At 37.6% G+C, this 27,590-nt stretch overlaps 1 protein-coding gene across 1 annotated transcript; it reads left to right on the top strand.

Annotated features, from left to right (window-relative positions):
* The first annotated feature begins 1,707 nt into the window (after positions 1–1,707).
* On the top strand, positions 1,708–22,071 carry PTGES3 (prostaglandin E synthase 3). Its single transcript, XM_081059482.1, has 8 exons — positions 1,708–2,095; positions 15,164–15,277; positions 15,417–15,486; positions 15,976–16,074; positions 16,607–16,696; positions 19,808–19,870; positions 20,840–20,864; positions 21,156–22,071. Coding segments are annotated over exons 1-8 (483 nt in total). The 5' UTR covers positions 1,708–2,093; the 3' UTR covers positions 21,176–22,071.
* The last annotated feature ends 5,519 nt before the right edge of the window (positions 22,072–27,590 follow it).

The raw sequence follows: 27,590 nt of genomic DNA, 5'->3' as shown, positions 1-27,590 counted from the left end.
CACTGTTCCCCAATAAAGTCCTGTTCCCTTGCCCCAATAAAATCTTTAAAAAAATAGTTTATAAAAAAAAATTTTAAATATGATTCTCCCACAAATATAAAATTAATGTGAGCCAGACATTTAACTTATTGACAGAACCAGTAAGATGGTAAAGCTGGTTCCAGGAGCATTTAAGGAAGTAGGTATTTCTAGGCATAAAAATAGAATAAGGTACAAGTTAAACAAAACTGATTGTCTTACAGAGCAACAAAACTGTAACTTTGGGGTTAGCTTTTCTGTCAGTCAGAAGTCTACAACTTAACAAGTAACTTCACAATATTTGAGCTCCAATCATGTATTGAACAGCAAAGTCAAACACAGGTATCTCCCTCCTAGAGACTAATCATTGGGCAAGCAGGTTAAACCATATCCCTGTACGAACTGAAAGGTCATCCCTCTACTCCTTGCCTATTTCCATATTTTGGATAATTTTTCTTAAGGAGGCCTGTCCTAATTGTTCCAGTCAATATCGACATCTCCTCCTTTCATTATCCCATTACTTTTTGTACTTCCATTATCCTGATTTGTGTATTTTATTTCCCCTAACAGGCAGTAGGCTCCTTAGAAGCACTATTTGAGAGCTGGGATTTAACTTTCCATTTTAACAGGATTTGGGCACAGGGTCCAGTTGTTCCCAGTACCTGCCTTGCACAGCATAGACACTAACTCCTTTTTTTAAAAAAAATTTACTTTAAGGGTGTTTTTCCAGGATCCATTACCTCCAAATTAGGTAGTTATTTCAATATAGCTGTGGAGGGCACGCAGCTCGCGGGTGGCCCAAGCAGGGATCCAAGGCGCATCCTTGTTAAGAGCACTGTGCTCTAACCCGCCACCCAGGACACTAAGTGCTTAATGTTTAATGTGAAACCCCCCACTCTCTCCAAAACGTCTTATAGCACTCCCCATAAACCTCCTTTGTATTCTACCTAGCCGTGCATTGTATTTCTCCCTTACTCCATTGTTAAGCGGGGCCTTCTGGAGCAGGCATGTACTGTTTTGATTCTGGGTTATTATTTTCCATTGCCCTGCACAAAGCCGCAGTTCGAGAGATCGGTTGAAAACAGATGGGGAACACTCTTCCCCAACTGATGTGCCTGGAGACACGACTGTTCTAGTCCAGTCCCACAAACCTTGGCTCTCCACTTAAATAATCTTCCTGTCTCAGCTACAGTACTGATCTCTCACAGCAGGGGCAAATGCCCGCCCGCAATGGCAAACGTTCCTCCTCAAAGACCTCAAATTTCTGTTGCCCCTGGACAGGGTCTCCAATCTTCAGAAAAATGGCGAAGTGGACCGAGGCCCTCCATTCTGAAGTTAGCCCTTTTTGGCAAATATCACCAGGGAAAGGCGCTCTTTTCAAATCTTTATGCGGTGGACGTATCCTTAGTGAGCTGATGGATTCCCTCCACAGTAACCAATCAATCCCCCATTTCACTTTCCAAGCCTCCCGCCTCCGTGCGTCCCTCCACCTCAACCTTCCTCCCCCTGTCAACGCTTTCGGCTCCCGGGTAGATCGCCCAACGCGCGTGGCGAGGCAGTTAGGTGGCCAACGGTTTTCTAACGCGAGAAGGGAGCGCGGGAGGAGAGGCGGGAACCAGTCAGGCCGGAGGGCGGGGGCGAAGGGCGGGGCCTGCGCCGGGAAGGATCGCGAACGAGCTGGGAGGCCCCGCCCTTTCCGTAGATAGCTCTAGAAAGCTGGGCCGGAGCCTGAAAACAAAGAGTGCGCAGGCGCGGCGGCAAGGCCCGGGCATTTTGCTGCGTCACCAGCCGCCGCCCGGCCTCACCAGCCCTCGCTCGCACGCACGCACGTTCATTCTCCGTCCTCGCGTCCCTTTTCCTACACTTTCCTCTTCTCCCGACCGGAGGAGCCGCTCTGTCCGCGCGGTGCATTCTGGGGACCCAGGTCGAACCCGCCGCCGTCGTCTGAGAGAAGCGAGAAGAGGCCGCACCGGGGAGAAAACGCCGGAGTCGCCACCGGAGAGGAGTTCATTGCCCAGCAGCTGCCACCGGAGAGGCCCGCCCACCCGTTTACCCGTCCCCCTGCCCCGTTCACGATGTGAGTGCGACACCCGCCAAGGGATGGTCGCCCCAGAGGGAGGCCGAGGCCACGCTGGGGGTTGCCGGAAAGCGCCCCTTCTCCCCCGCTTTCGGCCCCTCAGCTTTCTCCCCTCCGTGGTGGCAGTCGTTCTTGCCTAGGGGTGGGAGGTCCAGTATCCTTTTTCCGGTTACCGTTGGCGGGTGGAGGACATTTTTCCTCCAGATGTCCGCTTCCCCCACCTCTAAACCGTCCTTCAGCTTCCCCATGCCGGAAATCCCACTCTTTCGCCCTGGGCTGTTCGGGTCACTCCTAACTCTCCGGAACTTAGCGTTAGGCCCTAATCTCCTGTGAGCTTTTTGCCATGCGGCGCCCTGGAGGCGTGGACCGTCTTGGATTGCTACTTGGTTTCTTGGGCGTTCTGGTTCTGCCGCTCTCAGACGCCGGTCCTGGGCCAAGTGCACCTGTGGTGGGTGCTCCCGGAGGCCGGGGGTGCTCCTCGTAGAGCACCACGCGGCCCGCCACCGGGAGCGACACGGGACTGCTAGGCGACCGGAGGGAGGCCAGATCGTCACCACAACTTATTTCTCACGGGTGCCGTGATTTCGCGAGTGGGGGGGGGGCTTTCCAGGCCGCCTCCTAACTCCGGTCTCTCGGAGAGAGTCAAGGTTGCCAAAACTCAGTCGTGTCCCTGGCAGCGAGGAGTAACCACAGAACAGGTAGTTCTGCACGTGTCGAGTCGAAGGATAGTTGTGGACATTTTTCTGTGTTCTGTGTGAAACTTTGTGCGAGGTTTCATGATCCTGTCTTAATTTAAGGATGAAATAAGTATATACCTGCCTTGTTTTAAAGAGCTTAAATGTGTTTACGTGGGGGTAACTCCAGATTATTTTTTATGGTATAGGAAAACCTGGGTGATTTTTAACCGAGGAAGAATTCTTGGCACTGCCGCTTCCGGGCTTTCACATTCTTCTCAAGAAAAGTTTTTACCTTTTCAGATGTGAGAACTGCAGGTTTTATAGGTTTGTTTTTTTTTTGTTTTTTTTTTTTAACTGCTCTCCTTTTTAACGGAGAGCAGTAGAAGGGGAACAGTTTTTATTCCTATAAAAAGTAAATGCACTTTGAGTTTTACTTAAAATAATGACTGACGGTGAGTATATTGGGCTAGAATTTTAAATGGAAAGGATACACTCTGAGTTGCTGTCGGGGAACAAGCCTCTAGAAGAACGCATGTATTACAGTAAAGGGGATATATTAGAATTTTGGAAGGATTTCCCCCTCTAAAAGTGGTATCTAGTAGATTTTAATCTATGTAAAATAGCTTTTGTTTTTCCCTTTGAAATATCTTCTAAATAATGTAGCAGGATTGTCAATCTTAAAATAATATGAGTACAAAATGAATACTCCGAGCATTACCAACTTTTAATAGACTAATGTAGCCAAATATATCTTTTCACAAAGAAATACCATATTTAGTATGGTTTGAAATAGAAGTTTTTTGGAGATCATATAAAATAAAGTAGGTAAGACACGTTATGTAAGTGGATTAAAAGTGTAACAACCAATACCAAAAAGCCTGTGTAGTTGGTAAGAGTTATACTTCAAAATGAGTGTTTTGAAGAGGCCAGATAATTTCATCCTCTTTAAAATATTCAGTATATGTCACTTTGCACATTCTTTAGGGGATCTTACTGAACTAATAATGACTTGAATGAATTTACAAGGTGAATATTATGAGTCAGTTGCTTAGTTGCAAAAAACGTTTAATGGGTCATCCAGTCCTAGGAAGAATCTGTCTGATAATGGTCTGATAATCATTTTGTTGATGTCTTCTATAAAAATTTTTTTAGCTGTAGAGAGAGACATTTATGCTGGATATATTAAGGATGTTAGAGTCTGTATTTTCTTATTGAATTCTCTTTAGTAGTGATTTCGTAGGTAAGTTTCTTCTAATCAAATTTTTAAAGTTTTGTCTAGTAGTTTACATAAAAGCCATCAATCTCTCACCTACCTTGGAGAGGGCTGGGATTTTAGGACCTCCATTTGCCCATTTAGGATGAGCCCAGCCAAAGCCCCTGGGGGGTGGGGCGCTGGACGACAGCGTTACTTGTTTTTTTTTTTTAAATTAGCTCTTGTTGGTTCTAATTCTAAATTGGACCCATAAACAATAGATACAAAGAAAAATATTTTATTAATTTTGAGCTATTTGAAGTCATTCTTTCTGGTGTCTGGTACTTAATAAATTGTCCAGAAACATACTGTGACTATTTAAGATTGGTTAAAATCTTTCTTCCTTTCCCATCACTCCGCTTTGTAAGATTGAGACCCCAAAATAAAATCTTTAGCCTCCAAAACAATTTGTAATAGTGAACATGTGCTAGATAGTTAATTTCTGTAGTTAAGGAAGAGTAACTGATGATGGCCTTTGTTAAATGTTGATTTCCTAACCACTGTAACTTGGCAACTGGATTTACTTTTTTTCTTTCTGTGCTTAGTTAGACTTTAACTAGAATGCAGTAGAAACTGGAATGGACAAATCACTTGAGTGCAGACCAGTGTGTACTGGTATTGTTAATTAAGATTCTCCTGTTTAATTGTATTTTCTCGGTTTTAAAATCTTCTAGAAGCTATATAATTTTGAGGTCTTAGGTGGTTAGTAATTGTCACTTTTCAGGAAAAAAATACCTTTATAGTATCAACTGTTAAGAATCAACCTAGCTCTTAAATGCTTAAGATCATATTTTACCTGAGTTCCTAAGTTGAGAGTTGTATCTAGTATATTTTGCTACAAAAATACAAACTTTGTTATAGTAAACTTTTTCTTTACTGTATAGATTGACAATGATAGACTGACTTCCACACTTTCTCAGGACATCTTTGAACTTTTGGTTTTTCAGGAAAATGGCAATAACTTTCAACCTCATCTTGAGCAATACATTCTCCCCGTGTTGTATTCCAAAGCCAAATAAAATGTGCTGTTATGGATTTTCTGTGCAATAGTTGATCTTCTTCACGTGTAGCCATACTTTATTGCTAATACATGTTTATATCAGGGCCCTTTTCAACTCAGCATGTTTAATTACCCTTGTGTACTGAAAGAATCTAAGTCACAAGTGTTTAAATTTTTAAAAATATTATTCTGGGATCTGGTTCTTCAAATAGCAGTTCATGCACTGCTAATTAATATAAGGAGCTGTCCCCAAATAGAATTGGAACCAAGGATTAGAACCAAGCATTTCTGACAGAAGGCTAATTTTTTTCCTAATTTACGAAAAAAGGGAGAGTAGTTTTTCAGGTGGTCCTTTTATCTCCAGGCAAATAACCATATCTCTGTAGTTCAGTTTTATTATATAATCTAAATCACTGCTTCTGTTAAAACCTGTGCCCTTTTTTTATGCAATTTTATTTTATTATTTTTTTAAGGAGGGCGCAGCTCACAGTGGCCCATCCGAGGATCGAACCATCAACCTTGGTGTTACTAGCACCGGGCTCTAACCAACTCAGCTAACATGTGTTGTCCCCCCCCCCACCAAGTGCCACTTCTTGACGTACTGTAATAGAGCCCTAAGGCTCTGAAATTTGTAATGGAGGCAGTGAGAGATTGATCTTGTTTGAGTCTAAATTTATATGAAGAAAAATTATTTTACCTGCTTTGGGGATATTAAAAGGATGTGTGCACAGAAGTGGGAACCTGGGAAGCTCAGAGAAGAAAAGCACTAAGTTTTGGGGGGGGTTATCTTTAAGAACAACTTTCACTCTTACTATTTTAGAGTTGGAATTACCAAATAAAGGCACTAGCTCACAGATTCACAAATATTCTTTGTTCGCACCTTGGTATCTTTGTACCATGTTTCCCTGAAAATAAGACCTAGCCGGACAATCAGCTCTAACGCGGGGAAACACTGTAGTTTTTTGGTGTGTGTGTCTGTTTGTTTTTTATGGTGCTGCTTGGCCAGAAGGAGTAACCTAGCATTTCTGTTTATTAGGTAATTGGGTCCAAACAACTTGAGTTCGTCTTAACAGCCTAGTAACTCTGAAAAATGAATACACATAAATTGAAAGAAAAATGTAGTTTCTTGTATAGTCACAGTATGCTTTTGGGGCACTACATAACTTATACCTTGATAGTTGCATCTCATTTCCTGTTTCCCATTTTTTTGGTTTAGTTATAGCATCCACCAAAAATTCAGCTTTGCAAAGATACACTTTGCAAAGATACAATCTAATGGCGAGGGATGTAGAGCAATGTACAGTTGAAACTGAACCACTTGGTATCTTGATTGAAGTTGAGTATCACTGAATCCTCTCAAGTTGAAACTATTCTCAAAAAAGAAAAAACTAACACAAAAAAGGGAAGAAACAAACAAACAAATTATTCTGTGGCTGCCCTGTAGGTTCCTATGTAGTGCCCTCATGCACCTTGGCACATCATTTGGGAACCACAGGGCTAGCATGAGTATTTAGGTCACCTTTCCAGAAAGTTTTACATAATACAGAAGATCTGAAAATAAGAGAAGCATGTCTTGGGGTTCCTCCAAGCAAAGAATATGTGTATGAGAGAGTTTGGTTTTAGACATTTGTAGGCAGGGCTTTTGATAATACTTAAGGAAAAACGGCTCAGCCTATGAATCTAGAACCACTTTTTCCCTTTCTATAGCAAAATTTTCATGTTTCCAGATCATTCCTCACTTAGTACAAATAGAAATAGATATACCAGTTTCTTAATTCTCTTTTGCAAATGATAACCCAGTTGACAAATTTAGCTTTAAAAATCAGTAATTCTGAACTTTATAACATCTTTTTTTTTTCTTTTTTTTTTTTAAGATTTTATTGGGGAAGGGGAGCAGGACTTTTATTGGGGAAACAGTGTGTACTTCCAGGACTTTTTTCCAAGTCAAGTTGTTGTCCTTCTAATGTTAGTTGTGGAGGGTGCAGCTCAGCTCCTGGTCCAGTTGCCATTGCTAGTTACAGGGGGCGCAGCCCACCATCCCTTGTGGGAGTCGAACCGGCAACCTTGTGGTTGAGAGGACACACTCCAACCAACTGAGCCATCTGGGAGCTCAGCAGCAGCTCAGCTCAAGGTGCCCTGTTCAATCTTAGTTGCAGGGAGCGGAGCCCACCATCCCTTGTGGGACTCGAGGAATTGAACTGGCACCCTTGTGGTTGAGAGCCCACTGGCCCATGTGGGAATCGAACCAGCAGCCTTCGGAGTTAGGAGCATGGAGCTCTAACTGCCTGAGCCACCGGGCCGGCCTATAACATCCTTTTTACTGCTAACTTTTTTTTCTTGGTTTTAATGAGTTTTATTTTTCTATAACCCTTCTTGATATTTAAAGATGCTCTGGGATGTATAAACTATTAGAGAATCTAGTCTTAAAGAAGCTTTTCACTTACTAGAAATACATTTAGCTTCTTTCTAAACCTAGAAGATATTTACTCCCTTATTAAGCTATAGTAATAGACTAGTCTTCTGATTTCTACTTTATTTTAGAATTCAAAGTGATCTTTTAATTTAGACAAATAATGCTCCATTACGAAGAAACGCATAAGAGGACACTCATTAATTACTTCTGAATAAAGTATCTGAGGTTGTATACTATTACAGAATACCTTAATGTTCTTCAATATCTTACAAGTTTAAATACACTATGTAGATGTTACCTTTCAAAGTACTAACAACCAAAGAATGTTATCTTATGATGTCCCACCTATTTATACATTAAGAAAGATAAACCATAACTAGTAATGGACCTGATTCCATTACCCTCGTTTCTTAGATTTTGGGCCTAAATTTCATCTAACAATGTGAGCTTCCTAAGGGCAGGGATTTTTGTCTATTTTGTTGACTGCTGTAGCTCCAGAACAATTCCTAGCACCATGTTCAGTAAACACAATAAACATTGGTTTATTGAATAACATTAAAACGAAATGAATTTCAGCTATAAAGCACACATGAGGTGCTTGACCACGTGAGGGGACTAACTGGGGTCTTCTGGTCCTGTATTCTGCTATATGACATCTTCAGTCACAGTTAATTATGTCTCATACAGCTTTGTGGGCAGTAATTGAAAGATAAAATTTGGTGAGTGCCATCTATAAATCAAATATCTAATTTATATTCTATTGAGGATTTGATATTTTGGGAAATCTGGAAAAGAACCACCATTATCAGGATATACCTTCAAAGTACATTTGATTTGTTTGTGAACCCTTTATTTTCGGAATGTTTATTGTGGGAATATTTAGTTTATTGGTTGTTTCAGTCAGAACTTTCTCTTACCTGTGGATGATTGCCATAGGTTCCCCTTTAATTCTACCCACCACCACCAATTTTTTTTTTTTAAATCTAAAGAAGTTGACTTTTCAGTCAAAATTAATCCCCTTTCCTACTTTTTTGTTTGATTAATTTCTATATGAGGCTGTTGATTGAAGATAAAACTTAATAGATTTTAAAATATTTGCTTGTTTTATCATAAAGATTGTTAATTATCACATCCTTGTATCACATTTTGCAGTCCCTTACATACTTTTACAGAAGTAGAACATTTTTATTAAATGGTCATTATTGCTATTTTCTCCAGTACATTGTATGTGTTGAAGAGCCTAATATTTTGTGACCAAATGATAGTATCCTTTTTTTCTCCAATGGTTTAGAGTAAGAATTCGAATATTAACAATAGTTTGTCACATTTCATATGATAGAAACTTTATAATAAAGGAACCAATCTGATTGAAACCATGACAGACACTAAAGATTTCTGGGGGAAATATACCAATAATGTGGAATCCTATGAAATGAGATACATAGATAGATCTATCTATTTTTCTATCTCTATATATGTATGTATGTATGTATGTATCTCCCATGATGTTGATCTAAACCAGGAAGCCACCTTTGGAATTGTATATTAGCTAAGGTTTGTAGGCCTCTCACTTGAATACTAGTAATTTTTTGTTTCACTAAATTCTCGTGTATGAACTTTAAGATATTTCGTGTTTGCTATGTGATGGTCGGGAGTACCTGCTTAAAAACTTTTGAACTTTGGGATTTCTGAGAAAAAAAGAAAATAAAGATGTTGGTGCTTTGACCATAGTGTTTTTTATAAAGTCAAGTCATATGCTGTAGAATTCTATTATATATGGAATTCTCCCGCCCCCCCCCCTCCTCCGAGATTTCAAAAGTTCTAAAGGGATGATACTGTGTTTTCTTATATAAGACCCGGTCTTACAGTAAAATAAGACCGGGTTTTATATTAATTTTTGCTCCAAAAGACACATTAGAGCTGATGATCTGGCTAGGTCTTATTTTTGGAGAAACACGGTACTGTAATTAATACTGCTTTTTTAACTACCCAGTGACAGAATAACCTTCTTTACATTGTCTTCAGGAACATCTGTGATCTATCCCTAACTTGGTTTTTCAAACTTATGCTTTATGAACGTACCTCAAGTTATGTGTAATGTACCTGTTCTACCAGTTCATGAAAGGCTGGAAGTGTTTTGTCTTTTATAATTCAGTATGCCTTGCACATAGTAAACTGTCAAAAGAATTGCAGCAACTGGGAAATTTTCCTTAGAAATTTTTTCCATTTAGCTTTGCTGGTTGTCTTAGTTTTTTGGGTTGCTGTAACAAACTACCACAGACTGGGTGATTTATAAACAACAGAAATTATTTACTGGTCACTGTTCTGGAGGCTGGAGGTGCAAGATCTAGGCACCGCATGGTCACCTTCTGATGAAGGGGCCCTCTTCCTGATTCATAGCTTTTTGCTGTGTCCTTACAGCAGTGAAAAGGGGCTAAGGTTCTCTCTGGAATCTCTTTTATAAGGCCCTAATCTTATTCATAAGGGCTCCACTCATAACCTAAGCACCTGGCAAAGATCCTGCCTTCTAATACCATAACATTGAGCATTAGGATTTCTATATACAAATTTTGGGGTGACGCATTGAGACCACTGCACTGGTGCATCCATTTTTTAAAGTGAGTGGTGCCTGTGATTTTCTACAAATTAGAATTAAAGCCCACCAGATACTAGCATATTAAAAATGCTGTTTGGGAACACACGGTTTCCATTCTGTCCTTTTAAGACAAACTAAGAAATTTTAGTCAGAACTATAGAGGAGACTTTTTAGGTTGTGCAAAATTTAATTGCTCAAATTGACATAGCACTAATGTGGAGCTTTGAAGTTCTTGTCAGAAGAGCTTGGAATGTCCCACTACGGGTTTTATTATTTTTAAAAAATTTTGGTATTTTAAGTAGTACATTATTTACGTAATATATGCTGAGGTGAAAAGAGTTTTTGCATCGATAGGTATGTTACTACTAAAATGAATTAACAGGCTGGCACAGTAGTTAAGAATTTTGCCAGTGTTAATATACAGTGAGAGATAAATCCAACGTAATTAGTTTAGGAGCTAAAGTAAAATCAGTCCCTCTTTGAGTTAATAGGAGAAAAAGGAGTATTGTGATCTTCATTGAAGACAAAAAGGGATTTCATAGATTCTTGATTTCCCTTTCAAGTTAGTGAATATATGTTTGTTATTGGTTTAGGTTGTGTAGGGCCCCTCATATTTTCGATGGTGTAGATCAGGATTGCCTAGTAAATATTAGGTGGTGTGGGCCACAAATATCTCTGTCCCATTCTTGTTTTTACTCTTTAAAAAATAGAAAAACCATTTTTGACTCCTGTGCCAAACTAGGTTTAGATCATTTAATTTGGGAAGTCATTGTATTAGTTTGCCCAGGCGGCCTTACAAAGTACCAGAGACTGGGTGATTTAAACAAAAGTTTATTTCTTCACAATTCTGGAGGGTGTTAATCAGAGATTAAGGTATCAGCAGGGTTGGTTTCCTTCTGAGGCCTCACTCCTTGGCTTTCCTTAGTTTGTAGATGGCAGTCTTCTCCTGTGTCTTTACAGGGTCTTTCCTCTGTAATTGTGTCTTGCTCTCTTGTAAGGACACCAGTCATATTGGATTATGGCCTACCCTAAGACCTCATTTTATCTTAATTACCTTTTTAAAGGCAGAGTCTCCAAATACAGTCACATTCTGAAGTGCTATGAGTTTATGACTTTAACATGAATTTGGTGAGGGACACAATTCAGCCCATAATAATGATTTAACCCTGGGTTACTTAATGTTAATTTAAGGAAATATTTAATATGAATTTGAAATATTTAATATGAATTTGAAAGAAAAAAGATTATCCCCTGGTTTCATTGTCCTTAATATGGACAGAAACTGAGAGCTTATATACTTGGTTTTTGATATAGCCATTGTAATAACCATGTCATCATAAATGTGCTCCACCATTACTAGGTTCTTAATATGTAACTGTTTTCAAGGTAAACAGTACTCTGTTAAGTATCTTCAGATTATATTGTTAAATGTAGCTACGAAAGCATTTACCAGAGTTTATTGAAATAAGCCATTTGTAAAATGGATTGGGAGAAGAATCTTCTCATTAAACCGGTTAATTATTTTAGATTTATGATGTATTTTTTTCAAACACAAAAAAATAGACTACTACAATGAATCCTCGTGTACCCATTATTCAGCTTCAACCAGTATCAGCACAGGGTCATTATTATTTTTTTATCTACTCCCTCCCCTTTTCCCCAGAGGATTTTATTTTGAAGTTAATCCCAGATATAATTCTTTAAAAATAGGGAACATTTACAATCTGGATACCTATGGCTACTAGGAAGTGCTGTTGACCAAAGCAACAATTTTCAAAATTGTAGAATAAATGATTGGACAATTACCGCCAGATTTTGTGAGCTGTAATTACTATTGCAGTCTTCATTTTCTTTTGTGTTTTAATTGAATGGAAAAGATTGATTTTCTTGCTTTTTAAATTTTTAAATAATGCAATTTCATAATTAGACTGGATTGCTCCAAAGGAAGAAAGCATTTCATGCCAAAATCATTTAATACCATTTTTTAAAAAGTATTACGAACATAATAGATCTCCATCTACCCATCATCCAGATTCAACTCTTAGCAGTCCTGTGCCACATTGCTTTATCCTTTATCCCTTTTTTCCTTTCCTGAAGTATTTTAAAGCAAACCCCATATACCTCAGTTTTCATCTCAAATGGACATTTTAAAAATAAAAACAGTGCCTTTCACACATAACAGCTAACAGTAATTTCCATATCATCTAATATTCTGTCCATATCCAGATCTCCACTGTTTCAGTAATCTTTTTTTTATGTTTAGTTTATTTGCATCAAGATGGCAGACCAAGTCCACAAATTGCACTTGTTTGATAACTCATAGATCTCTTAATCTAGAGTGGTTCTTCCCTCTTCTTTACACCATTGATCTAAGAAACAGTACTCTGGATTTGTTGTTTTCTTGTGTTATTTAACTTGTCCCTTCTCATATTTCCTGTAGATTGGAATTAAGTTTACTGTGGAATGTATCATGTTGCATCAGATTAGGAGATATGTTTGGCTGTCTCATTTTTAAGTGATGTTAAGATCGTAAGTTCTTTTTATCAACTGTTCATCTTGTCATTGTTAATTATTTCATCCATTGATGATCACTGCCACATCAGTTTAAGGGCTGCAGACTAGTGACTTTTTCCATTCATGTTTTACTCACACCAAAGCTGGAATTCTGTACAGAAGTTCCCTTCATGAACCTGGTCCTATTCAGTTACCATAAATGAAGGTTCATAGAGGGAAGGAAGGAAAAATGCCTGCCTCTTTAGTTACCAATTTGTGAAGAATTGGGGCTATAGCATCTTTCAGTGATCAAGAATTGTAGGTAGTTTGTCTTGTATACATATATTTTTTTCTTTTCTAAATTTTTATTGGGGAATATTGGGGAACCGTGTTTTTCTAGGACCCATCAGCTCCATGTCAAGTCCTTGTTTTCAATCTAGTTGTGGAGGGCGCAGCTCACTGGGCCCATGTGGGAATCGAACTGGCGACTTTGGTGTTAATGAGCACTGCGCTCTAATCACTGAGCCAACCGGCCGCCTACAGGTGGCTCAGCTCCAAGCTCAAGCCATTGTTTCCCAAAGGTCCATGTGGGAATCAAACCAGCGACCTTGGTGTTATGAGCACTGCGCTCTAACCACTGAGCAAACTGACCGCCCCTTATATATTTTTTTAATCACTATAAACTCAGTTTTTATATTTAGTGTATTTGAATCAATTTGCAGATCAGTCTTTCTGATGCTCAAATTGTCATTGGCCAAGGTGAGAGACCCAGATCGTTGCCTCCTGTTTTGACCTCATTGTCCTTACTAATCCCATTTGCACAGGGTATCTGTGTTTCCCTCCTCAGGTCTAAGGTCAACCATTTCTCTGTAGGAATCTTGGTTTCTTAGTTCGAAATAGTATTTTGGCATTGGAGTGTTAGTTGCCATAGATTGTTATTATTGGTCCTTTTTAAAAATAGGGCTATGCGGTCACTTCAGTTTGAAAATCTGCGAACCTAGTCATTTAAAGTTTTAATTACTAAGTTAGCACGTATTTTCTATTAAAGACAAAACATGTTAGCACATATTGAAAATACTGTTAGGGCAAGAAAATTAGTAGAAATAATGTGTGGCCTATTGGGATTATGACCTATTCATAAAACTCCTAAATTATTTGTTAGCTATATAACATGCTAATAGAAATTGTGATTCCTTAGTCCACAGAAGTTTGGTTTAAATGTCTTTTTCAGAGGCATTTAAAAAATCTCCTGGTTTTTTGGTTTGAATCTGCCAATGGATGCCTAAAGAAATATCGTTACGCTTGCAGATATGCTGGTATTTAGACGTTGGATACTGCCATCTATAATTTTTAACCTACTTCAGATACAATATCAATGTTCCAGAGTACAGTGGTCAAGAATAACAGTTGTGTAAAAATGAATAGTTGGTTGCAACTTTTATTTATAGAAGGGACTTTATAAACTGCTACTTCTGGGTTGGGAATTTCAGAGCTTGGAAACAAAACAATTCTTTCAGTTGAGTTAATTTATGAGTAGTGTTTGAACATATAATTAATATTTTCAAACTTTTATTTTGAAATCTTGAGTTTACAGAAGCATTGCAAAAATACAAAGAATTCCTATATAGCCAATAACTAATTAAGATTGTCAAACCATCACATGCTTAATTTAAAAAAAATAATTGAAACATTTGAGAATGACGGGGTTCTTCCTTTCCCTTATTGTCTTTCTGATTCATTCTTCAGAGACAAATGCAGCTAATTTATGTGCGTGTGAATTCCTCTAGGAATTATGCATATGCAGATATTTAAGTAACTTGGCTAAAGATTAGGAAGAAAAATTTTTAAGTATTTCCTGCATATAATCTTTCAGCTGTTAATCAACCACATTTGACTGTATTTGCTTCTAACAGTTTTTTAGCCATATTCTAACAGATGGGTAGAGCGCTCTAGGCAGCTGACACTATGAAGATGGATAATACTGCATTGCAAGGGATAGAAACAGATGAATAATAAGGAAAAAGCAAGTAGGTTGCTTCTAGTATAGCATATATTGGAGACGTGTAAATAAACAATGAGGCTATTACCCAATGTCATTTAGAATCATAAAAGTGGTTAGAAAGATTCTTTGCTCAGAAAAAGAACAAAGGTTGCTTTACATAGTCAGAAATAAACTGCAGGTGAGAATTTTTTTGAGGACAAATACTGTCATTTCTCATACTTTTAAATTCTCCCCATGGTTCCTAGCACTTTAAGTAGAAATGTTGAATTCTGTATTTACACTTGATGGTGGATTAGTTCTGTCTCATTTTTTAATTCCGTGAAGTTGAATTTTAGGAGCAGAACTTTATGGGAGTGGTACATAAATTTTGACACGACTACATAATTGGTTAACTCTACTGAACATTGTTTTATTTTTAAATCCTTTTTAGTGCAAAATCATTATCATTGTATTTTAATTTGGAATGTAGCTGTTAGGTTAAAAATGTAGTTTCTGTTAGAAATTGTAGTAAACTGTCACAAAATAATCAACGCTCTAATGGAATAGCAAAATATGTTACTTATGCTAAACTTTGGAGATTGTGTAAATATTTAATGAATTCCAGCTTAACTTTGTCTAATTTTATCTCTTTGTAGGCAGCCTGCTTCTGCAAAGTGGTACGATCGAAGGGACTATGTCTTCATTGAATTTTGTGTTGAAGACAGTAAAGATGTTAATGTAAATTTTGAAAAATCTAAACTTACATTCAGGTAAATTTCCATTTTACATCATTGGGTAAAAAGCTTTTTCAGACAACTGAGTAACTTTGGCTTGTTTTGTGTTTTCATTGAGTTACTATACTATACCTCTCGAAGAGACTCATTTTTTTTTCTTTATTTTTTTATACAGTTGTCTTGGAGGAAGTGATAATTTTAAACATTTAAATGAAATTGATCTTTTTCACTGTATTGATCCAAATGTAAGTAGTCTTGATGCTTTAATCCTGCTTTTAAATCGTGAGGAAAGAGACATACTTCAAGTACTCTTTTTAGCAGTGAGCACTAATTCTATTTTTCTTAATAGTTGACAGCGCTAACTAGGTATATTTGTATTTTGGAATATTTTCCCCCTTCTGTATACTGATTTTACCGTCACTGTTTGGACTCAGGGTGATACTCTTGAGGCTTGTCTTATCTAAGTATAGAATCTTTAAACTGTTCTATGATTGTATCATGTTTACTTAATTTTTTAAAAAGTTTTATTCTATTCACCTTGTCCAGGGTAGAAAAAAGGGTCTTTTTTTGCAGTTGGATAGCTTATGAAATTCTCAGTAGATAGGGGATGTTTCTTTCAGAGCTGAGGGAAAGAAGTTAGGAAGGAGACATGAGGAATGGCAAGCTACTTTATATCTTACAGTGATACTGAAGAGATAACTGGTGTGATAGTGCTGTTTTTTTTTTGCTTTTAGGATTCCAAGCATAAAAGAACGGATAGATCAATTTTATGTTGTTTACGAAAAGGAGAATCTGGCCAGTCATGGCCAAGGTTAACAAAAGAAAGGGCAAAGGTAGGTTTCTTTTTCATTCTTCGAAAGTTTATTTTTATTTTAAGTAACAAAAAAATACATTTGTTTGGTATGAGGAACATAATGTTTTTGTTTCATAGACCATGTTTTTCTCTACTTTGAGATTTATTAATTTTTAGTTTTAACTTAAAGCCAAGTGTGGTCAGAACAAGATCAGCCACTAGTTGATGTGTAGAATCTTTTGCATTTGTGAGCCTTTATAAATTATTCACATACCACCCAGGAGCATGTTTTGATGCTACTGAACAAAGGAAGTTAATCAGGTCTCTTAGCATAGTTCCTACCAGTGAATTTTTGTTGTTGCTTTTAAAAAGTAGGTTTGTTTAATAACTGTGAAAGAAGCTTCATTACTGCGTTTGACTAAACTCTGATTTTTTTAGTCTATTCTTTTTTGTGTGCTAATTCCTAGTGGGTATGAGAACACAGTTTTAAAAAAGAAAAAGCCCGTCTAAAAGTACATGCTATTGAGTGCAAGTTAACCTAATCATAGGATGGTGTTTATATTGCTCTATAGCTTAATTGGCTTAGTGTGGACTTCAATAATTGGAAAGACTGGGAAGATGATTCAGATGAGGACATGTCCAATTTTGATCGTTTCTCTGAGGTAAGTTCTTTAAAATGCACTCTTCTGCCGCCCTCCCAGTTGTTTCTATGTAATCAGTTTAATTTGCTGTTAAAGCATACAGTGGTATTTAAGATACGCATTGCTTTACTTTGAAGGGCATTTTGCAGTAAAAACCAAATAAGGTCTCTGTTTTTTGGGTTTTTTGTTTCGTTTGTTTGTTTTGGAGGTTTTTGTTTTGTTTGTGTGTTTTTTGTTTTGTTTTGTTTTGTTTTTTGTTGTTGGGGAACTGTGTTTTTCTAGGACCCATTAGCTCCAAGTCAAGTCATTGTTTTCAGTCTAGTTGTGGAGGGCACAGCTCACTGGCCCATGTGGGAATCGAACCCGTGACCTTGGTGTTACAAGCACTGCACACTAACCAACTGAGCCAACCGGCCGCCCTCAAATAAGATCTTAACAATAGTGCTCGCTTCGGCAGCACATATACTAAAAAGATCTTAAAAATAGTCATTTAATCCTGAACTTTAGCATTTTTTTTTACAGTTTTTTAAAAATTCATGTTAAGCTTTGAAGTTTATGTATAAGGACAAAAAATAAACCATTTAGTCAATCAGTGTAACACAGCTAGTTTTTATTCCAGCATTGGAACAGATTTTTTAGGAGCACGAAATACAGTAATTGGCTTGCATTTTGGAGCTGTATAATGTGAATATAATAAACTCTTAAAAGAATCATGATCAGATGTGCGCAATGAGTGTTATATAGGGATATTTTATTTTGCCAAGTCAAGGAACGGGTTTAAGTAAGTCTGTTTTTCCAAGATGTTTCCCAAATACATATTGCCATGGCCAAACAAATCATAGATGTCACTTTAGGTAGAACAGACCTTGTCAAAAGTACTGTAGTAAAACTAATCAGAGAAGAGGACATTAGGTTGTAAGTTGAAGATATGCCCATGAAATACATTTCTCATTGCATTTGAAAAATTAATTGACTAGACTGTTTATATTTCTTTTTTGAAAACAAGAGTTAAAAGGACTGTGTTTCCAGCTTCGTGTATCAACTGCGTATTTAACATCTCTCCTCACATGACTCTGGCACCTTAATTTCAAAAGCAGGAAGGAAGGATTCATGTGATTCTCCTCAACTGTGCTATTTCTTACCTGTATCAATCAGTGTCACCATTATGTGTTTTCGCAACTTCTTAACAGTGTTCTTTTTCACTGCCTTTCTCTATCCAATATAACATTAATTGCTATCTTTGTTACTTTGTCCTTTTGTTTCACCTCCTACATAGCTTATAGCTTTTGAATATATTCAGTTCTATTTCCCCCCCTTCTTCCACCTGCCCCCCCCTCCAGTTCAAGCCATTGTTTCTAGTCTAGTTGTGTAGGACACAGCTCCCTGGCCCATGCTGGTATTATGAGCCTTGCCCCCCCTCTCCCCCCCACTGAGGCAGTCGGTTGCCAGTTGTTGGCCGGCCGCTCTCACTAGCCCATTCTGGCCACTCATGGCGGCACACAGCAAGCAGCCCACACAGCAAGCAGCCCACGGCAGCACACAGCAGCCCATGCCAACTCATGGCAGCCCAGCTCCAGGGAGAGCCGCGTTGTTCACAATCTTAGCTGTAGAGGGCGCAGCTCACTGGCCCACATGGGAATCGAACGGGCGACCTCTGAGTTAGGAGCAAGGCATTCCAACCACCTGAGCCAATAGGCCGGTCCTTCAGTTCTATTTCTATTAAGTGCTGTATCCTCAGCACTTAAATTGTGCTTGACATATTTTGAGCATTTTGCTCCTCAAAGAAGCCTGACCAAGGTGTTTGACATGGCATTCAGATGTAGGGAAATTTTACTATTCATGTCATTCAAGACTAGATTGCTCAGAATTTTTATACCAAGAGACTTGACTAGGTGTCTAAAGTCCAGGTAAGCATATATTTTTGAAGTCTTTGATTTTTGTTTACAAAGTTATGCATGGTTTTGCAAAGTTATGCAAGTTATGCATGGTGTAAATACTATAAAGTTTTAAAAATTTAAACATCACAGAAAAGTTGTAACCTTCCCCATCTGATAATAGTTTCATCTTTGGCTATTCATACCTCCTTAAATAATACACTACTTGCTTTATGATTAGAAACAAGTAAATGTAGAAAATTGGTACTTCTGTTAGTGTGTTCTGTTAGTCCCAGTTTATTGTAAATATACAAGGGTATTTATATATACATGGTTATTTTCCACAGTGTGTACCTTTCTTTCAAGAATTTTGCTTATGTTTTTAACTTAGTTAACCACTGTTTAGTCTTTGATTCAATGTGTTCAGGTCTTTTTTTTTTTAAAGATTTTATTGGGGAAGGGGACCAGGACTTTATTGGGGAACAGTGTGTACTTTCGGGACTTTTCTTAGTCAAGTTGTTGTCTGTTGTTATTTCAATCTTAATTGTTCAGCTCAGGTCGAGGTCCAGTTGCCATTATTAGTTGCAGGGGGAGGAGCCCACCATCCCTTGTGGAAGTCAAGGAGTCCAACCGACAACCGTGTGGTTGAGAGCCCGCGCTCCAACCACCTGAGCTATCTGGCCACTTGGGAGCTGAGCTTATTGACTTCATTTTAGTTGCAGAGGGCGCAGCTGGCCCATGTGGGAATCGAACCAGCAGCCCTTTTGCCCAGAGCTCGCACTCTAACCAACTGAGCCACTCGTCCGCCCGTGTTCAGGTCTTTTATACAAACTATTCCGAAGGACTTTATCTGTTCTTCACAATAATTAAAACTATAATGAGGCTACTATACTACACATGCCAGTTAGCTCAGAATACAGAACTTTACAACTACAAATGAACCCCATTCTTTTTTTTAGTCAGTGGTAACTGCTATTTGGGATTTGGGTGTTTAATTTCTACATCATACATACATTGCTGGATGAATTTCAATAACTTCACTTTTTTTTTTTCAATAACTTAATTTGATCTTCCCTACAAGTTTTCAGGATTTTCTAATCTATGATTTACCTTTTCCAGAAAGGAAGCTACTTACTGTTTGCTTTTTTTATTGGTGGAAATCTATGGCAAATTTAAAGTTTATTCTGGAGCGTGCAACCTAAATAATTAGGGCTTAATTTAACGTCATTTTTAAAACTAATTTTTACACTTCAAATAGATGATGAACAACATGGGTGGTGATGAGGATGTAGATTTACCAGAAGTAGATGGAGCAGATGATGTAAGTCTATCAATTCTTTTCTGTTTACTTAAATAATAAGAAACAATGTATTTGACAGGTTTGACGTAGATTCAATATTTGCTTTTTTTGCCACTTCTTGATAACTTTTTTTTCCTAAAAAAAGAAGGGGAGAATAATTGTCTAAATGTGCTCATTTTTGAGGGATGGATACCTACTAGGGAACTGGTATCCTGTGGACTATTTTTTTTTTTTTTTTAAAACATAAGAAATTTATTAAAAGTTGAAGGCAAAAACATAATTTCAAAAACATTTAGACCTATGTCAAGCGTGATAGAGTATGGATGCTTTCTTGAAATTCAAAATCAGATCCTGTGGACTATTTTTAAAGAGATCAGATCTCAAAAGAATCATTACATAGAGATGTCATGTGCCTCATTCAATTTTAAGAGTTAGTTTAGGAATTATTTTGACAAAGAAAGTTAAATAGGTTCCATAGCAGGATTGGTCAGAGATAATAGTAAACAGATGGATTCTGTGAATCTATAAAGGATATGCTGGACCTATCTTCTCAACATGCCCTCCTCTGGCATCCTGTTAAGCATCTTTCAGAAAGTTGTTCAATACGATTTCGAAAATACTTAGACAATTCAACAGCTATGATTAGAGTTCATTGTCTTCTATCAGCCCAGGGTCTAGTTGAGTCATTTTTTCTCTTTTATTGAATGTCGAGAGAAGAGAAGTCATTTCATACTATGAGTCAGTCTGGTTGATAGGGGGGAATTTGAAGGGTGGCACAGTTCCTGCCAAAGGCACACCTTCCTCAGCAGTACATATGTTCGTCCTAAGTAAACTTATTGTAAAGTCAATTGATGATAAGCTTGATATAACCGTGTGTCTTTGCTACTTTAGCGAAAAGTACAGTGCATCAGCTTTTTAAGGCAGAATGTTCAATTAGCAGAGGAATACTTAATCAACTTGGTAACTGTTTTTTTATTTCCCCTTCTGCAGGATTCACAAGACAGTGATGATGAAAGTAAGTGTGTTTGTAAAAAATATGTATTACATAGTGATACTTAACATCAAAGACCAATTCTCAAAACAGAAGTTAACTTCTTTACAATTCTTAGAAGAAAAATGATTATTTCTTTATGGCCTCTAATAAACACCCAAAGCAGAAATTTGAATGATTCAAGATTCAGATTCATAAAGAGACAACCAATTCTCTAGGAAACTGGCTCTGTTGCAGGCTGCTTTTTCTGTAAGACTTTGAAGTTGATAGATTATTTCCTTGTACTTCATACTAATCTTTTAAAAATCCTTTCAGAAATGCCAGACCTGGAGTAAGGAATGTTGTCGTCACCAGATTTTGAGAAAGAAAAATAACTTCTCTGCAAGATTTCAGAATTGAGAGAATTCCTGAATTGATAGCTCTAAAGGCAGATGCTGTATTTGCCGCCTTTAACCCATTTTTCAACCTGTTTGTTTTATTAAAGGCTTCACTAAGGGTTGATATGTACCATTGTATGGGGCAATTTTAAGTCAGTTAAGGAAGCAATTTTAAGCAATTTTAAGTCACCTTATGCATGAACATTTCCCAGACTTCCATGACACTGTTGAGGTCATAGGCAATTGATACAGCAATTGTGATAAATAAAAACGTTTCACCTGAGTCTCCTTTATTTCATAACATAGATACTGACATAATAGAAAGCTCTTGGCTTACAGAAAGATAATTTAAGTTTTAGGTTTTAGAACATGGACTCAAACTGGCCAAAACAAATTGGTTGCTACCTTAAACTGGTAATCCGTTCCTCTGGTATATTCTTCAAGATTGTTCCACTAAAGTTTTATTTTTCAAAAAATTTACTTCACATTATTGTACATAAGTGATCACTTGTCGGTGTTCCAGATGTATCTTAGCTAAAACTAGTGAATGCCCTAACTTAGATGGTTTTTGAAGCCTGTACATTTGGTATTGTTTGACCCTTAACCTTTTACATCTCTTAGCATGGAGGACAAGGAAAGGCTGTACATTGTTGCTTGAGAGTCTGTACATTTAGACCAAATTTGTATTTGCACTGTCAGTATGGCAAATGAGTGATAAAAATGTTAATACACTATTGGATTTTTTATTTTTTTGATTCAGCTTGTACCAGGCTGAAAACCTCAATTTATGTTCATGACAGTGGGAATTTTTTTTTTAATGTCTACATTCTTTCTAATAAACTGTTGGAAGACTTCTTGGTTGTCCTTTTAAGTGTCTGGTTTACTGTAATTTCATGTATTACCATTTACTGGAATGGAGTTATTTTTACTTGAGGAAGAATTTGGACTATTTCTCTGAAAAAAATAGGCTTGCTGTAATGTCACAGGAAACCTTTTAAAAGTGGATCTGTAATAGAAAATTGTAGATGCACTTTGCAGCAGTTGGAAAAGAAAGTGTTGTGATTTGACTGAAATAAAACTAAATGTGTTGTCCTCCTCTAAATCTTTGAGCTTCTGCATTTTGGCAGTTTTTTTATTCCCTTCAGCTTCTGAAGTGTATTTGTCATAGCGAACTGCTTCATATTTCAGCACTTTCTCATGTTAGACATTAAGGACCTGTGTTATAGGCAGTGGTAATGCCTGGGAATACAAAGATTAATCCTTCAGGTAATTGCTGTGCTAAAGGAGCTCACAGGCTAGATGGGGGAACAAATATTGGACAGAATTTGGTAGTGGGAAGTACAGTAATAGATGTGCGTAGGGTATAGTGGGGATTTAGAAGGGAAAACCTTTTTTCTTTCCCGTTAGTTATATGACTGTTAAGAATGATATTCAAAACCACATCTTTGAAATTGCTACAACTAGAAAATCTTCCTCATTTTTCAGGGGCCCTGGGCATAACATTTGATATTCAGCTCTGTTATGATACAGAAGTAACTTGGGTTCTGGTCCTGTTAAGGGAATGCAATTTCCTCAAAGCTCTAGATTTTTTTTTCCACGTTGGGAGGTATGTTTGAACTTCTTTACTTTTAAAAAATTATTTTAAACTTGGTCTGCTTTCTTTGAAGCATGCCAATGGTATCAGTTATGACTGATTTAAGTAGTATAGTTTTTAGCTTCATGCAGAAACGAATAACTCAAAAACCGTTCTGTTTTTAGTTTTATTCTCTTGAAAAACTGTTTTGGGGTCGGGGATCAAACCATTTTATTGAGGGGCTTTAAGGGAGGATCGAAGGGCTGAGTGACAAGGAGATCCAACATCCTTCTCCAAGTTGGGATTGCCCCAGTTTTATAGTCGCTGAAAATACTTTTTGTACCATGTTTTCCCGAAAGTAAGACCTAGCGGGACCATCAGCTCTAATGCGTCTTTTGGATTAATTTTTGCTCCAAAAGATGCATTAGAGCTGATGGTCTGGCTAGGTCTTATTTTCGGGGAAACAGTTTGAGGGAGACCTGGAAAGCTACTTCCACTGTAACAGTTTCCATGGGAAGTATACCTTTCTCTCAACCATTCTCAGAACTAATTAGCTTCTTGGCTCCTTTCCTGTGGCTCATCTTGAATCCAGTGGTTCTCAAACTATCAAAATCATGGGGCTCTGTGATAATGTGGATTCATAGGTCCCAACCCTGAGAGAGGCTTTTCAGTAGATGCATTTGGAGCTCAGGAATTTGTGATTTAATTGATATTTGAGATTAATGATTTCTGAAGTGTGGTCCCCAGACTAGCAGCATCAATTCCACCTATGAACTTCCTAGAAATATAAATTCCGGGCCTCCAAACAGCTCTACTCAATCAGAAACTTGAGGGTGGAGTCCACTCATCTGTTTTAAGCCCTCTGGGAATTTGATGCATGCCAAAGTTTGACAACCACTGTTTTAGATCTAAAATACAGATTCTGAATCAGTCCATCTTCAGATACCAGTTCTGTCCTTTGTGATAGAGGAAATCTATCCATTGTCTGATAAAGTAGCTACTGGCCACATAAAAGCTGTTGAGGGGGCCAGCCCGGTGGCTCAGGTGGTTAGAGCTCCATGCTCCTAATTCCGAAGGCTGCCGGTTCGATTTTCACATGGGCCAGTGGGCTCTCAACCACAAGGTTGCCAGTTCAATTCCTCGAGTCCCGCAAGGGATGGTGGGCAGTGTCCCCTGCAACTAAAACAATTGAACATGGCACCTTGAGCTGAGCTGCCGCTGAGCTCCCTGATGGCTTGGTTGGTTGGAGCGTGTCCTCTCAACCACAAGGTTGCTGGTTCGACTCCCACAAGGGATGGTGGGCTGTGCCCCCTGCAACTAGCAACTGGACGTGGAGCTGAACTGCGCCCTCCACAACTAAGATTGAAAGGACAACAACTTGACTTGGAAAAAAAGTCCTGGAAGTAGACACTGTCCACCAATAAAGTCCTGTTCTTCCCCAATAAACTCTTAAAAAAAAAAAAAAAAGCTGTTGAGGATCTGAAATGTGGGTAGAGCAACTGAGAAACTGAATTTTAGTTTTACTAAATTGAAACGACTTCACCCGGCTATTGATTACCATAGTGGATAAGTGGATAAGCAGATTGAATGATTCTGATGCAGGTGGTTCCTGGCTCACTCATTGGTTGGGGGGCAGGGGCAGTTCATTAATCAAATTCTTACCTAATGATGGGAAATCCAAGCATGATACAAAATCTAGAAGCTACAAAGGAGAAGTTAACAAATCTGACATTAAAAATTACATAGGTCAAAAGATACCATTAGGTTTAAAAGATAAAAGTGAGAAGAAAATAACATGTTTTAAAAGCATTTGAAGAGCACTTAATCACTGATAAGCCAATAGGGGGAAAAAAGGAGCAAAATGTAAGGACAGGAATTCACTGAAGAAATACAAATGACCAATAAACATGAAAGTATTCCATCTTAGAAATTAGGGAAATGCAAATTCATTCAATGAAGTGATTTCATTGATTTAATGTCCACATTTTTAAAAAAGGTTTTGGCAAGGATTCTGGGGACCTGGTAAATTAACAAGATGGTTTTAGAAGGCCATTTGGCAGAATCCCATTTACATGAACAATTTTAAGCCAACATTTTATTTCTAGGAATAGAAAAGAAGTACTAGATGGTGTACACAATTACGTGTACAAGATCTTTTTTCATTCAGTATTGCGTGTAAAAACCATTTGACACTGTCTAAATAACCATTAAATAAGTTATTACACATTCTATGGCATAATGTGTAATCATGATCAGTAAACTTTAGTAAATGTGCTGATGGTACAGTTATCCAAAACAAGATTTGTAAGTTTTTTGTAAGGTGCTTCCACTGAGGTTTTTCTTTTCCTTTTTTAAAGTAATTTTTAATGAGTTTGAGCCCAAACTGGTGACAGATGCCTGGGAGCAAGATCTCATTAACAGGAATGTAATATATACATGGAGTGGATAGAAAGTGAATGGGATATGTGCAAAATGGTTTTTTTAGTGGTTGTTTCTGGAAGGGAGGTGAGATTTTGGGGGTAGTGGTGAAAGGACTTATTCTAATCCTTTATACCTAGAATATTGTGTAAAGAAAATGTGGTCTGATAATATTGGATTTCTGAGGTGGAAATTTTCAGGGTGATAAAAGTTGGGAATGACTGGGGAGTAGGATGCTTAAGTGAAATATGAATATGAAAGTGACTGGAATTGAAAAGATTAAAGAACTCTGTAGTTAGAGTATTGAATGGATTATTTTCATGGAATTTGAAATTACCCAAGACAATTGTCAGAAAATGTAGAGACAAAGACATGACCACAGTACTGGAAGAATGTGGAACCACGACCACTGTGGATGGCAGTAATTAAGGAGTTGGTAGAAAATGCAATTTTCATCTTAAGATTAAAATTGATACGGTTTTCAGTCATAAATTATAGGGTCAGTGATTTAGAATTAACTTCAAGTAAGAAACCAGGTTAGTCTTTGTGGTTCCTATTGTCCTATGAAAAGTAACTTGTATTTTACATGGAATATTACCTGGGTATCTGGGAATCAGGAAATACGAAGTAGGACCAAAACATGTAGGAACTCTAGACGTTATTCAGAAAGACTGTTAAGGCCTATTTCAACTCGAGCTAACCAAGTTTATTTACTTTTATTTTGTTACTTACAAATTTGGGTTATCTGATTTCAGAAGAGGACAGGAGATTGCCGAGGGAGAACATTGACAGCAAATGAGTTAGAAAAATAGTAAATTCATAAACTTGAACATGACAGAGAATAATAGCTCTACAGATCCACCTAATTAACATTGAAAGCATTTAGCTTTGCAGTTTGATACAAAGATTTAATAATCCAAATCCCCAAGAAATAGTTAAAATTACTTGATAATCTAAGAGGACAAAGAAATGTGTAATTTCAAAAAGTGATGTGCTTCAGTGAAACCTGGAAATTTATGTGAAAATCTTTACTTTGACACCAGGATTAAGTGAAGTGTCAGTTTAAGCATGTTTGATGGTTAATAAAATTTTGGCCAAGATCAAAACTAGTGATACAAAACCAAAGGATCTTACCACTAAATCAATAGTAAAAATACTAGTTAACAAATAACTGCTATGTGCTAGGCCTTGTTCTAAATGCTTCTTTCATATATTAATCTTAATTCTCAAAACAACCTTATGAGATTATCCCCATTTTATTATTTATAGAGGAGGAAAGATGTTTAGAGATTTTAAGTAATTTGCCCAATGACATCTAGTAAGTGGCAAAAAACAATATTTTAACCCAGTCTGGCTCCTAGCCTATCTACGGAAGCTTCATCTCTAATAGTTGAGGGAAGCAAGTGAAATATCTAGGTCCCTATTACCTGGCATGCTGCATAACTCAGCATAATGGAAAAAGCACAGATTGCAAATTAAATTTAAAAAGTATATCTGATGTTAACCAATGCAGCCTGTTAAAATTAACCTTTGACCTGCTTCACCATGGAATGAATTCCTCGTTGCCAAACAACTGACTCTTTTCAGTTCTTATTTTACATGTTTATGTGATTGATACTATTGATCACTTTCTCCTTAACATTCTTTCCTTGATTCTTTTTCTTTCTTTTTTTTTCTTGATTCTTAACACCAAGTTCTTCGGTCCTCTTCTTATTCCTCTGCTGCTTTCTTTGCTGGTTCATTTTTCTTTGCTCCATGTTGCTGTTTTCTTGGGTTCTTTTCCTCTTACTAGGCAAGAACATAGGCACTTCACATTTAACATTCTCTTCTCTCCCTGTTTTTTCTTTTAAATCCTTGGCTAGCTCTACACTCCCCCAAACGGGAATCTTTCATGATCATGCAGAAAAATGAGAACTAACGTGGGCTGGTGGGAGAAAGTCTGGGGAGGTAGCTCCATGATGAACTACTCCAAATAGATGTTTGTTCTAACAATTAAGGGTCTCCCCCATCCTGCCCACAAATAGCTTTGAATAAAGTCAACACTACAGAAAAAGACGCCGTTTATTCTATGATTTTTCCATGCTCCGAACACTTTCACACACCTACCTCTGCCCAGCCTCCACTCCCATCCAAAGCCCTGAGACCTGGCTGTTGTGTCTCTGTTCTCATCTTTTTTACCCTCTCCTTTTTTCCGTCCTCACCTGCATTTCCACAAAAGGTAAATGCTATTTCATGCAAGTGTGTGCTCGGAATATCCTTCCTATTTACCCTAGGAATTTCTGCTCCCGTTTCAGAACAGGTCTATCAGCCTTCTCCACTTTGAGGCAATTTCCCTACATCTCTAGGTGATTCAAATTTATCTCCTCCTTTCTTCATCTACTT

This window comes from Rhinolophus hipposideros (assembly GCF_964194185.1).
Source record: "Rhinolophus hipposideros genome assembly, chromosome: 9".
Taxonomy (NCBI): domain Eukaryota; kingdom Metazoa; phylum Chordata; class Mammalia; order Chiroptera; family Rhinolophidae; genus Rhinolophus; species Rhinolophus hipposideros.
The sequence above is the reverse complement of the archived record's forward strand: the minus strand, read 5'-3'. Positions and strand labels throughout refer to the sequence as shown.